The sequence below is a fragment of the Nerophis ophidion genome, linkage group LG05, assembly GCF_033978795.1.
Source record: "Nerophis ophidion isolate RoL-2023_Sa linkage group LG05, RoL_Noph_v1.0, whole genome shotgun sequence".
In the NCBI taxonomy this organism is placed as follows: domain Eukaryota; kingdom Metazoa; phylum Chordata; class Actinopteri; order Syngnathiformes; family Syngnathidae; genus Nerophis; species Nerophis ophidion.
The window spans coordinates 80,514,605-80,528,152 of NC_084615.1; the positions used below are offsets into that span (position 1 = coordinate 80,514,605).

A 13,548-nucleotide genomic window follows, 5' to 3' on the forward strand; every position below is an offset into this window, starting at 1 on the left:
TTTTGGGAGACAATGATCTTATGTTTAAAAAACCTATATTATAGGTAGTGGGCTGTTTTAGGGAATTTTTGATCAAATTATCCGTAGTAGCAATATTAATAATGTTGTGTTTATTATGCCCAGTGCATTCAGTATAATTACGACCATATCTAGGAATTGATACGACGGGAATGTTCCGATTGTTTGATTGTTGCTTTGATAAACTGCACGCATCATGGTTAGCCACCTCAGTAACGGGGATTTTCCGATTGTTTGTTTGTTGCTTTGATAAACTGCACGCATCATAGTTAGCCACCTCAGTAGCAGAAAAAACTTGTTCTAATTTAACAGACTCCTTACCCAGACCAGTAGTCTCGCATTTTCCATCTAAATCCGTCTCCGGGATGGAGGAAAGTGGTGTTCTGTGGGGATTAGCCTTCTGCTTTGTTTTTAGCCCCGCTCGACATCCGCGTTTCCGATCACACCGCTGGCGTCTGCTCCGTAGACGGCCCCCGCTGCTACTAGACTCCGCTGCTTCACAGGCCGCTGGACGTAGCCGCCGACGAATCCCCATGCTAGTTAGCATGTTTAGCACGCCCGCGTCTATCAGTCCAAAACGGCCCAATATGTCCATATCCAGAAGTGTCTGGCGGTCGTACGTGATCACGGAGTGACCACGATGCGAGCCAGCCATGAAGTCTGCAGAACTGTCCGGCATTTCCGCCAAATGTTCCATCTTTAGCAAGAGCACCGCAGTGTCGCAGCCCGTCCGGGCGCCGCCATCTTGCAAACTCTATCACCACATGGGCTCAGGAACACTTCAGAAAACTACTGTAACTAAATACAGTTCGTCGCTACATCTGTAAGTGCAAGTTAAAGCTCTACTATGCAAAGCGAAAGCCATTTATCAACAACATCCAGAGACGCCGCCGGCTTCTCTGGGCCCGAGATCATCTAAGATGGACTGATGCAAAGTGGAAAAGTGTTCTGTGGTCTGACGAGTCCACATTTCCAATTATTTTTTTAAATATTCAACATCGTGTCATCCAGACCAAAGGGGAAGCGAACCATCCAGACTGTTATCGACGCAAAGTTGAAAAGCCAGCATGTGTGATGGTATGGGGGTGCATTAGTGCCCAAGGCATGGGTAACTTACACATCTGTGAAGGCACCATTAATGCTGAAAGGTACATACAGGTTTTGGACCTACATATGCTGCCATCTAAGCGCCGTCTTTTTCATGGGCGCCCCTGCTTATTTCAGCAAGACAATGCCAAGCCACATTCAGCACGTGTTACAACAGTGTGGCTTCGTAAAAAAAGAGTGCGGGTACTTTCCTGGCCCGCCTGCAGTCCAGACCTGTCTTCCATGGAAAATGTGTGGCGCATTATGAAGCGTAAAATAGGACAGCGGAGACCCCGGACTGTTGAAGGACTGAAGCTCTACAGTTCCCAAACGTTTGATGTTGTAAGATGTAACACAGTGGTGAACATGCCCTTTCCCAACTACTTTGGCACGTGTTGCAGCCATGAAATTCTAAGGTTTTTTTTTTTTTGTTGCAAATAATAATTAAATTTATGAGTTTGAACATCAAATATCTTGTCTTTGTAGTGCATTAAATTGAATATGGGTTGAAAAGAATTTGCAAATCATTGTATTCTGATTCGCGGGGCGAATCTGGGTCTTAGCCAACTGGGACAGAGTTTTATCAATGATTGACATTTTGGTGCCAGTCAGACGCACGCCAATCTGACGAAACCCCTGCTCAAGATGGCGGCCGTGTCGACGTGCCTGACAAGGCTGAAGGCGTCGTCCGTGTATTCATATCTACGTTTGTATGAGTAATCCCAGCCCGTGGCGCCAGGTCTGAGAGGGATGGACAAACACACCAGCAGAAAGTTGGCGCAGCTTTTTGGGATGTTTCTAATGTTTGCTTTGCCAACCCATGTGCGACAGTGGGGCATTCTGGGTAATATTAGAAGCCTTACCATATAAAAGCGCAGCAGCTGTGGAGGTTGTTAGAATAATCATGTATATAATATCACATAACTTTAGTTATCCGTTGGTATAGTTATTAGCTATTGTGCTGAGGTTACACTTTTGTATCTGTGCAAGGACGAAACTTCTTGTCTGAGGGGTGGCCTCAGCCGCAGATGTTATCTCTGTTTTAGCCCACTAGCAGTCAAGGACTTTAAGGACCTCAACGAAGATCGGACGACAGCATGCAGACGAAGCAGAGACAAGGGGAAATCACAAGGCCACTAACAGCCAAGGACTTCAAGGACCTCAATGAAGATAAGACGACAGCATGCAGACGAAGCAGAGACAAGGTGAAATCACAAGGCCACTAACAGCCAAGGACTTCAAGGACCTCAATGAAGATAAGACGACAGCATGCAAACGAAGCAGAGACAAGGCGAAATCACAAGGCCGCTAGCACATTCTGTCACGTATTGTGCGTCCTGGACCTGCTTTGCATGATATATGTGACCACTCCTTTTAGAGGCGGGCTCAGTGATGTTGACTGGAAAACTCCTGAATAGAATAGAGCAGTGGTTCGCAACCTTTTTTCAGTGATGTACCCCCTGTGAACATTTTATATAATTCAAGTACCCCTTTGATAAAGAAGTAAAATACAGCACTATGTCATCAATTTCTAAATTCATTAAGTTGTATAATTTGTAGTGGTCTTTCTTGTACCATGTGTAAAAAAAAAATATATAAAAATAAGTAAAAACTTGTGTAAAAATAAACAAGTGATTCAATTCTAAATGCAGATTTCTCCACATAGAAGTAATCATCAACTTAAAGTGCCCTCTTTGGGGATTGTAATAGAGATCCATCTGGATTCATCAACTTACTTCTAAACATTTCTTCACAAAAAAAGAAACCTTTAACATCAATATTTATGGAACATGTCCACAAAAAAATCTACCTATCAACACTGAATATTGCATAGTTGCATTTCTTTTCACAGTTTGTGAACTTACTTTCATATTTTGTTGAAGTATTATTCAATAAATATATTTATGAAAGATTTTTGAATTGTTGCTATTTTTAGAATATTTTGAAACATTTTTAAGTACCCTTTGGCATACCTCCAAGTACCCCCAAGGGTACGCGTACCCCCATTTGAGAACAACTGGAATAGAGGGACGCGGGAGCTCTACCTTAGAGCGTAGGGTGAGACTGTGCCTAAGTATGCAGCTCCATGCGTTCTCCTCATGAGCTAAATTGAACTCTGTGGCTGCATGATTCCTTTCTTCTTGTCTGTTTAATAGATGTTTGAACCTGACAAGTTCGTTTGTTAATGAACCATTAAAATGAGCAGCCAATAAACAAATGCTTCATATATTAGTTTTAAAGAGTAAATGATTTGTTTTGTGTTCTTTTAATAGATCTTTCTTACATGTTTTTTCTGTTTTAAATATTCTAAGGCAGGGGTCGGCAACCCATAACGTTGAAAGAGCCACATCGGACCAAAAATTCCAAAAAAACAAATCTGTGTGGAGCAGCAAAAAATGAAAAGCCGTATATTTAAGTTAAAGTTAAAGTGCCAAGGATTGTCACACACACACACACACACACACACACACACACACACACACTGGGTGTGGCAAAATTATTCTCTGCATTTGACCCATCACCCTTGATCACCCCCTGGGAGGTGAGGGGAACTGTGAGCAGCTACAGTGGCCGCGCCCAGGTATCATTTTGGTGATTTAACCCCCAACTCTAAACGTTGATGCTGAGTGCCAAGAAGGGAGGTAATGGCTCCCACTTTTATAGTCTTTGGTGTGACGCGGCCGGGGTTTGAACTCACAACCTACCGATCTCAGAGCGCATACTCTAATAATATAGGCAACACATGATGTAAGTGTCTATATTAGCCTACTATCAAAATGACTATGTGTCGGAGGCTTAAGCAAATCTTCGTTGACAGAAAAGTAGCTAACGTTTGCTGTGGTCTGGAACAACATGGCGCACACACACAACTATCAGTAATGCAGCCAATGTTACATACAGATAATGTGTCATGAGACATGCAAAACTAAATTATATACAAAGAGGGTAAAAGTGAAGGATATTAAATGAGCTCAAATATAGCTACAAATGAGGCGTGGTGATGCAATATGTACATACAGCTAGCCTAAATAGCATGTTAGCATTGATTAGTTTGCAGTCATGGGCTGACCAAATATACCTGATTGGCACTCCAACGAGTCAATAACATCAACAAAGTTCGCCTTTGTGCATTCAGGCACAGTATAAAAGGTTTGGTGCACAAAACGAGACAAAGAAGGAGTGGCATACAACACATCTTATTATAGATGTGGAGAATAAAATATTATACTTCAACATTTTCAACAAAAATATGCTTCAGCCTATGACACAGTCATTTTGATAGTAGGCTATTATTGCTAATATAGACACTTACATAATGTGTTGCCTTCATTATAAGACTTATATACGGCTTTTTATTTTTTACTGCTCCAGACAGATTTGTTTTTTGTATTTTTGGTCCAATATGGCTCTTTCAATATTTTGGGTTGCCGACCCCTGCTCTAACCTCTTGGAATTGCAACCGCATACAGAATCTACTATACAATACTTGCAAAGGAGAATCAGATGCATAAGAAAACCATATATGTGTGTGTGTGTGTGTGTGTGTATATATATATATATATATATATATATATATATATATATATATATATATATATATATCAATCAATCAATCAATGTTCATTTATATAGCCCTAATATATATATATATATATATATATATATATATATATATATATATATATATATATATATATAAATAAAATAAATGGGTTGTACTTGTATAGCGCTTTTCTACCTTCAAGGTACTCAAAGCACTTTGACACTACTTCCACATTCACAAATTCACACACTGATGGAGGGAGCTGCCATGCAAGTAACTAACCAGCACCCATCAGGAGCAAGGGTGAAGTGTCTTGCTCAGGACACAACGGACGTGACGACGTTGGTACTAGGTGGAGATTGAACCAGGGACCCTCGGGTTGCGCACGGCCACTCTCCCACTGCGCCACGCCATCCCCATATATATATATATAAAAAGTTATTGGCTGATGGGGCTCAAATGATGGTGCTGTGGAATTCTGCCTAGCAACAAGTGATATTGTAAGCCTATTAAAAAAAAAAATTAGTGAATAAAATGTCTTAAAGTCCTTATAGATCCGTGTCAATGCAAGTATCTCAATCCATAAGCACCTTTTTTTCAGTGGCGGATGGAGTACAAATGATGAGTGCTCCCGAATTCTGCCTAGCAACAAGTGCCCTATGCAACATTTTCCTATAGCAAAATGTTCCATGACGCCAATGCACATGCTTTCTATTTGACAAGTTATTTCACTTGTGTCATTTTTTTAAATGATTCAAAAATTATACAGGCTTTCTTGGCAGACTCTTTGGAAATTCAGAAAGCAAATTTTCTTTTTTTTTTTTTTATTATTATTTTGTTTTTATTAAGGACCCCCATTAACTGGTTGCCACAACAACCCACTAGTCTTCCTGGGGTCCACAAACTCAATACAATTACAAGTAAAAGCATATAATTGTAACTACACAATACAGAAACAAATAAAAGCATCAACAAGCAAACAATTTACAGTCACAGAATAATAATTACCATATAAATGTACACAATACAACACCAAACAAAAATCAAAAAGCAAAACACATAAAAACATGACTTATTCTTATCAGTTCCACTTCCACAAATAAAAACAGATTCCAGAGAGAGGGCAAACACACGTAATATTATTGTTTCTAACTGGGCTTATTTTGGTGTTTTAGGAGGGAAGACTCGGACAAAGGACAAGTACAGGGTGGTCTACACGGACCACCAGCGCCAGGAGCTGGAGAATGAGTTTCAGTTCAACAGCTACATCACAATGAGACGCAAGTCGGAGCTTTCCATGGCACTCAGCCTCTCCGAAAGACAGGTGAGGTGGCAGTGGTCATGATACAGTACCATACCATAGTATGTTTATGTCGGATTACTGTACATTTAAATATTGAGGGTTCCAGGTTCGATTCCCGCTTCCGCCATCCTAGTCACTACCGTTGGCTGGAGTAGTCTGTCACAAAGTGGTGGTGACAAACCCCGATATGCAGAGATGACAGCCTTGGTACATGAAAACATTGTTTTAATCTTAAAAAAAAGCAAAGAAACAGCAAACAGGGACAGGAGTTGTGTTATGATCCGCTGCCTGGATCATATTATGATTTAGATTTTTGAGTCTTTTTGTGTGTTCTGTTGGTTTTGGACTCCTTCAGTTCCTGTTTGTGCACTTCTCAGTTGGTTTCCATAGTTACTCATCATTTTCAGCTGCCGCCTGTTCCGGACGTGCAGCTGTTTTGTGATTACTGTCATTATTTAAGCCCGCCTTCTCCAGTCAGTCAGTCTTGCTTCCTAGCTTGTTTTCATACAACAAGTAACGACTTCTGTTTTCCCGCTCGCTACCTGCTAGCTTCCACAATTGGCTATTTGTTTGCTAGCTCTTTTAGTTTTGTCAAAGTCAGTTTTATTGCTTAAATAAATCATTTCTTACCTGCACGCTGTGTCCAAAGACCATCTGCATCCCTGGGAGAATGAAATCCTTGCATCACCATGCGCCCAGGTCGTTACAGTCGGGATCCAGTGAATAGCTCACAGCATTCAAAAAACAAGCAGTCCGCAGCATATAGCAAACAATCCTCAAGCTTTTACTGGAGGGGAGGGCAGGTTTAAATAATGCCTCCGATTAGTGCTCGGGCCAACACTAATCAGAGGCAGGTGGAAATAATAAGTAACCATGGTAACTAAAACAAACAAGGGTGCACACAAATCAGGAACTAGTGGAATCCAAATCTAACAGAACATAACAAAACATGATCCAGAGCATGGCTCATGACACTGGTGACAGGAAACTATAAAGGGCAGTGATTAACCAAAACACCTGGTGGCAACACTAATTGCAAAACTAAGACAGGTGAGGAGAATCAGTGCCCATGGAAACCAACAGAAAAACAAGGAAAGGGTCCACCTCGGGAACAGACTAAAACAGAAAAAGTACCAAATAGAAATCATGCCATGACCCGTGTAACAGATCATGACACTATCAATCAATCAATCAATGTTTACTTATATAGCCCTAAATCACTAGTGTCTCAAAGGGCTGCACAAACCACCACGACATCCTCGGTAGGAAAACTCACACCCAGTGGGACATTGGTGACAATAATGACCCAGTGGGACGTCGGTGACAATGATGACTATGAGAACCTTAGAGAGGAGGAAAGCAATGGATGTCGAGCGGATCTAACATGATACTGTGAAAGTTCAATCCACAATGGATCCAACACAGTCGCGAGAGTCCAGTCCAAAGCGGATCCAACACAGCAGTGAGAGTCCCGTTCACAGCGGAGCCAGCAGGAAACCATCCCAAGCGTAGGCGGATCAGCAGCGCAGAGATGTCCCCAGCCGATACACAGGCGAGCAGTACATGGCCACCGGATCGGACCGGACCCCCTCCACACGGGAGAGTGGGACATAGAAGAAAAAGAAAAGAAACGGCAGATCAACTGGTCTAAAAAGGGAGTCTATTTAAAGGCTAAAGTATACAAATGAGTTTTAAGGTGAGACTTAAATGCTTCTACTGAGGTGGCATCGCGAACTGTTACCGGGAGGGCATTCCAGAGTACTGGAGCCCGAAATACATGTTTAGTTTATGAATATTAAATACATGTTTAGTGTATTAATATTAAATATATATTTAGTTTATTACAATTAAATACATGTTTTTGTATTAATATTAAATACATGTTTAGTGTATGAATATTAAATACATGTTTAGTGTAAGAATATTAAATACATGTTTAGTGTAAAAATATTAAATACATGTTTAGTGTATTAATATTAAATACATGTTTAGTGTATTAATATTAAATATATATTTAGTTTATGAATATTAAATACATGTTCAGTGGATATATAATAAATACATATTTAGTGTATTAATATTAAATACATGTTTAGTGTATAAATATTAAATACATGTTTAGTGTATGAATAATAACTACATGTACTAATATATTCCAGTTAAATAAACTGTTCAAAGTCCAAGTGTTTAGAAAATCCAAAGAAGAAGAATTATGAGTGAGTGAGTGAGTGAGTTGTATTTATATAGTGCTTTTCTCTAGTGACTCAAAGCGCTTTTACGTAGTGAAACCCAATATCTAAGTTGCATTTAAACCAGTGTGGGTGGCACTGGGAGCAGGTGGGTAAAGTGTCTTGCCCAAGGACACAACGGCAGTGACCAGGATAGCGGAAGCGGGGATCGAACCTGGAACCGAGTTATACCACTCATAAAAAAAACATGTTTAATGTAACGTAAGATATTTTTTTCTGTTGCTAAAATAAAGCCAATAATGACAATTTTTTGTGGTCCCCTTTATTTAGAAAAGTACCGAAATACTTTTGGTACCGGTACCAAAATATTGGTACCGGAACAGCAGTGAGTGACTTATATTTATATAGCGCTTTTCTCTAGTGACTCAAAGCGCTTTTACATAGTGAAACCCAATATCTAAGTCACATTTAAAGCAGTGTGGGTGGCAGTGGGAGCAGGTGGGTAAAGTGTCTTGCCCAAGGACACAACGGCAGTGACTAGGATGGCGGGAGCGGGGATCGAACCTGGAACCGAGCTATACCGCCCCATAAAAAACACGTTTAATGTACCGTAAGATTTTTTTTTTTTTTTTTTTGCTAAAATAAAGCCAATAATGACATTTTTTTTGTGGTGCCCATTATTTAGAAAAGTACTGAAATACTTTTGGTACCGGTACCAAAATATTGGTGCCAGGACAACAGTGAGTGAATTATATTTATATAGCGCTTTTCTCTAGTGACTCAAAGCGCTTTTACATAGTGAAACCCAATATCTAAGTTACATTTAAAGCAGTGTGGGTGGCACTGGGAGCAGGTGGGTAAAGTGTCTTGCCCATGGACACAACGGCAGTGACTAGGATGGCGGAAGCGGGGATCGAACCTGGAACCGAGCTATAACGCCCCATAAAAAACACACTAAACTTTAATGTACCGTAAGATTTTATTTCTTTCTAAAATAAAGCCAATAATGACATTTTTTGTGCTCCCCGTTATTTAGAAAAGTACCAAAATACTTTTGGTACCGGTACCAAAATATTGGTAGAGTGGGAGAAATGTAGATCAGCACACTTTTGTTTTGAAGTCATGTTAAATGTTTTGAACTTATTGAAAAATGATATATCATTTATTTCGTTAAGTAATTGACTTAACTATTTATGAATAGAACTGTTGTATTTACAATTCATTGATGTGAATTGTGCACAAATTGAGAACAGGAAGTGAATAAAGGTGAGAACAGGAAGTGAATAAACATGTTAGTAAATGCTGTGAAATAGAAAGGGGGTGGGATTAAATTAGTTTTGCTTCTCTCTACTCCTTTTTGCACATGTTTTAAAGAAGAAAAGAAACAAAAATATGTACAATATGTGATGTATCTTATTGAAACTTTATACATGTTCAAAATAACCTTAAACTTCCAAGTAAATATACAACAATGTTCATTTTTTTACTATTGTTTTTCAGTTTGTTAGTGCGTACACTTGTACAAACCCCGTTTCCATATGAGTTGGGAAATTGTGTTAGATGTTTTTCTGATGTGTTCCTGAGCCCATGTGGTGATATCCTTTACAACTGATGTCGGTGTGGAACACTGTTGCTTCCGGGTTCTCCGGACCACCAGGGACAGACATGACAGGCTTCGTTCAATTTTGACAAGGCTTTATTTTCCAATAAATCTCCTTTTTGCTTTCCAGCAATTGTGTCTTTTTGCACATGTCCTTCTGCTTTTCAGCAACTATCTGTCCGTCTCTCTCTCCCGCCCGCGGCCTTTTACAGAGCGACAGGTGATTAGACAAACACTTTCAGCTGTGTCATCCAATCACCTGTCGCCATCCTCGAGGCCGGCCCTGCCACACCCCGCTTCCACGCAGGCGCACAGGCCACGCCCATCACAGTCGGTTTTTTATGCAGTACCACCTGAGGGATCAAAGGTCTGTAATATCATCGCTTAGGTGCAGTGATTTCTCCAGATTCTCTGAACTTTTTGATGATTTTACGGAGCGTAGATGGTAAAATCCCTAAATGCCTTGCAACAGCTCGTTGAGAAATGTTGTTCTAAAAATGTTTGACAATTTGCTTACAAAGTGGTGACCCTCACCCCATCCTTGTTTGTGAATTACTTAGCATTTCATGGAAGCTGCTTTTATAGCCAATCATGGCACCCACCTGTTCCCAATTAGCCTGCACACCTGTGGGATGTTCCAAATAAATGTTTGATGAGCATTCCTCAACTTTATCAGTATTTATTGCCACCTTTCCCAACTTCTTTGTCTCATGTTGCTGGCATCAAATTCTAAAGTTAATGATTATTTGCACACAAAATAAAGTTTATGAGTTTGAACATGAAATATGTTGTCTTTGTAGCATATTCAACTGAATATGGCTTGAAAAGGATTTGCAAATCATTGTATTCTGTTTATATTTACATCTAACACACTTTCCCAACTCATATGGAAACAGGGTTTGTAAATTAGGAGCCTTTGTTTGCTCACTTACTAATAAAAGACACATTGTCTAGTATATTCACTATTTTATTTAAGGACAACATTGCAATAAGAAACACATTTTTAATGTATCCCTAAGATTTTTTGGTTAAAATAAAGCCAATAATGCCATTTTTTGTGGTCCCCTTTATTTAGAAAAGTATCGAAATACATTTTGGTACCAGTACCATACTTGATAACCTTGAGACCTCCGAATTCGGGATATTGGAGGGGGTTTATTGTCACGTCCCGGAAGAGTTAGTGCTGCAGGGGTTTCTGGGTATTTGTTCTGTTGGCCTTGCATTCACTCATGTGTGTGTGTAAAACCTGCATTTAATATGTGACGGGGCCGGCACGCTGTTCGTAGGGAGGAAAAGAGGACGTGACGACATTTTGTAGAGGACGCTACAGGCAGTCCTTTTAAAGCACGCCCCCGATGTTGTTGTCCGGGTGGAAATCGGGAGAAATTCGGGCGAATGGATGCCCTGGGAGATTTTCTGGAGGGGCACTGAAATTCGGGAGTCTACCGGCAAAATCGGGAGGGTTGTCAAGTATGACCGGTACCAAAATATTGGTATCGGGACAACCCTAAAACACATGGGACGGAATTTTCTTCGTTATTTTGATTATTGCCACCAATGTTGAAATGTCAGCTCCCTATTGATTGTGCGCAAGTAAAGATAATGGTTTTTTTGCCGATATCCGATATTGTCCAACTCTTAATTACCGATACCGATATATACAGTGGTGGAATGAACACATTATTATGCCTAATTTTGTTGTGATGCCCCGCTGGATGCATTAAACAATGTAACAAGGTTTTACAAAATAAATCAACTCAAGTTATGGAAAAAAATGCCAACAAAGTGCATTATTTTTTTTAACATGCCTCAAAACAGCAGCTTAGAATTTGGGACATGCTCTCCCTGAGAGAGCATGAGGAGGTTGAGGTGGGCGGGTGTAGGAGGTAGCGGGGGGTGTATATTGTAGCGTCCCAGAAGAGTTAGTGCTGCCAGGGGTTCTGGGTATTTGGCCTAGTGCAGGGGTCGGGAACCTTTTTGGCCGAGAGAGCCAAAAAGCCAAATATTTTAAAATATATTTCCGTAAGAGCCATATAATATTTTTTTTAACACTGAACACAACTAAACTCATGCATTTTTAAGTAAGACCAACATTTCTAGAGTAAAATAGGTCTCCTGTTCTTTGTAATAACATTGTTATTCTGAAGCTAACTGTGGAGGGGGCGTGGCCTGTGGGCCTGCAGCGACAGGTGCGTACATGGCCCACCTGGGCCTTGTTGTCTAATCACCTGTCGGTGTGTTATAAGCAGCAGCCAGGAGGAGAGACTGGGTTGGGCCTGGAAATACTATTGCTGGAAAGCAAGTGAGAGACTTAGTGAAAAATAAAACAATATTGTAACCCTGAAACAGGCTCTCATGTCGGTGCTTGGTGGTCTGAAGAACCCCCAGGAGGGCAAGCCCCACACTAACCAATAATAAATAAATAACTTCTTACCATTAACGCGACTTCTTGAACAGGTGCGGTAGAAACGGATGGATGGATTAAAATGCATGAGAATGTTTTATAATTTTAACATTATTTTTAACACTGTGATTACAAGTGGAATTATTCATTACTTATCGTGTTAAGCAACGTCAGCTCAGATTTATCAGAGAGCCAGATGCAGTCATCAAAAGAGCCACATCTGGCTCTAGAGCCATAGGTTCCCTACCCCTGGCCTAGTGGTTAGAGTGTTCGCCCTTAGACCGGTGGGTCGTGAGTTCAAATCCCGGCCAAGTCATACCAAAGACTATAAAAATGGGACCCATTACCTCCCTACTTGGCACTCAGCATCAAGGGTTGGAATCTGGGGTTAAATCACCAAAAATGATTCCCGGGCGCAGAACCGCTGCTGCCCACTGCTCCCCTCACCTCCCAGGGGGTGAACAAGGGGATGGGTCAAATGCAGAGGACAAATTTCACCACACCTAGTGTGTGTGTGACAATCATTGGTACTTTAACTTTCCCTGTGTTTATGTTGTGTTACGGTGCGGATGTTATCTCGAAATGTGTTTGTCGTTCTTGTTCGGTGTGGGTTCACAGTGTGGCGCATATTTGTAACATTGTTAAAGTTGTTTAGACGGCCACCCTCAGCGTGACCTGTATGGCTGTTGACCAAGTATGCCTTGCATTCACTTGTGTGTGTGAAAAGCCGTAGATTTTATTTGATTGGGCCGGCACGCAAAGGCAGTGCCTTCAAGGTTTATTGGCGCTCTGTACTCAGCGCCGTTTTAAAAAGTCATAAATTTTTTTTCAGATATTACATTTTAAAGCATTTATTGGCTGATAACATACATCTCTACCCGCAAGCATTTTCACTTTTATTTAAGAACCTGTCCATGTGTTCTTAAACAAAACATTAAAAAGGTGTGCTTTTCATCCAGGTGAAGATCTGGTTCCAGAACCGACGCGCCAAAGAGAGGAAAGTAAACAAGAAGAAGCTGCAGGACTCCCAGCAGCCCTCCACGTCCACCAGCACCCCGCCTGCACACGGGGGGCCCCGGGAGGGCCACAACGCAGCCAGCAACATTCTGGCCAACGCCATATCAGAGGAATTCAAGCTGGAGTTCATATGACGGGGGGGGAAGTGCACCCAGTTGGTCCAAATCATGCGATGTGAGAACCTCACGATTCGGGCGTTAGTCTGAAAGGAACTTTTCTGACAACTTTTAATCTGTGAACGTGGATCAAGACTCGGACTGTCCGGACTTCTAACGAATAATATTTATAAGATACTCCTTAATTTGGAAACGGCCGCGAATGAAAGAGCGTTTTGAGGAGTCGGGATTTGTACATACGTTGATACTTTTTCATGTGTCTAAGAATGTG

The 13,548-nt window shown here is 40.9% G+C and overlaps 1 protein-coding gene across 1 annotated transcript in view; it reads left to right on the forward strand.

Moving 5' to 3' along the window:
* The window catches only part of cdx1a (caudal type homeobox 1a), a 35,905-nt gene extending 22,610 nt beyond the window's left edge, over positions 1-13,295 (forward strand). The window contains exons 2-3 of the mRNA XM_061899614.1: positions 5,824-5,972; positions 13,104-13,295. Of these exons, the coding sequence (XP_061755598.1) occupies positions 5,824-5,972; positions 13,104-13,295 (341 nt within the window). The remainder of the gene's footprint in view (positions 1-5,823; positions 5,973-13,103) is intronic.
* Positions 13,296-13,548: the final 253 nt, after the last annotated feature.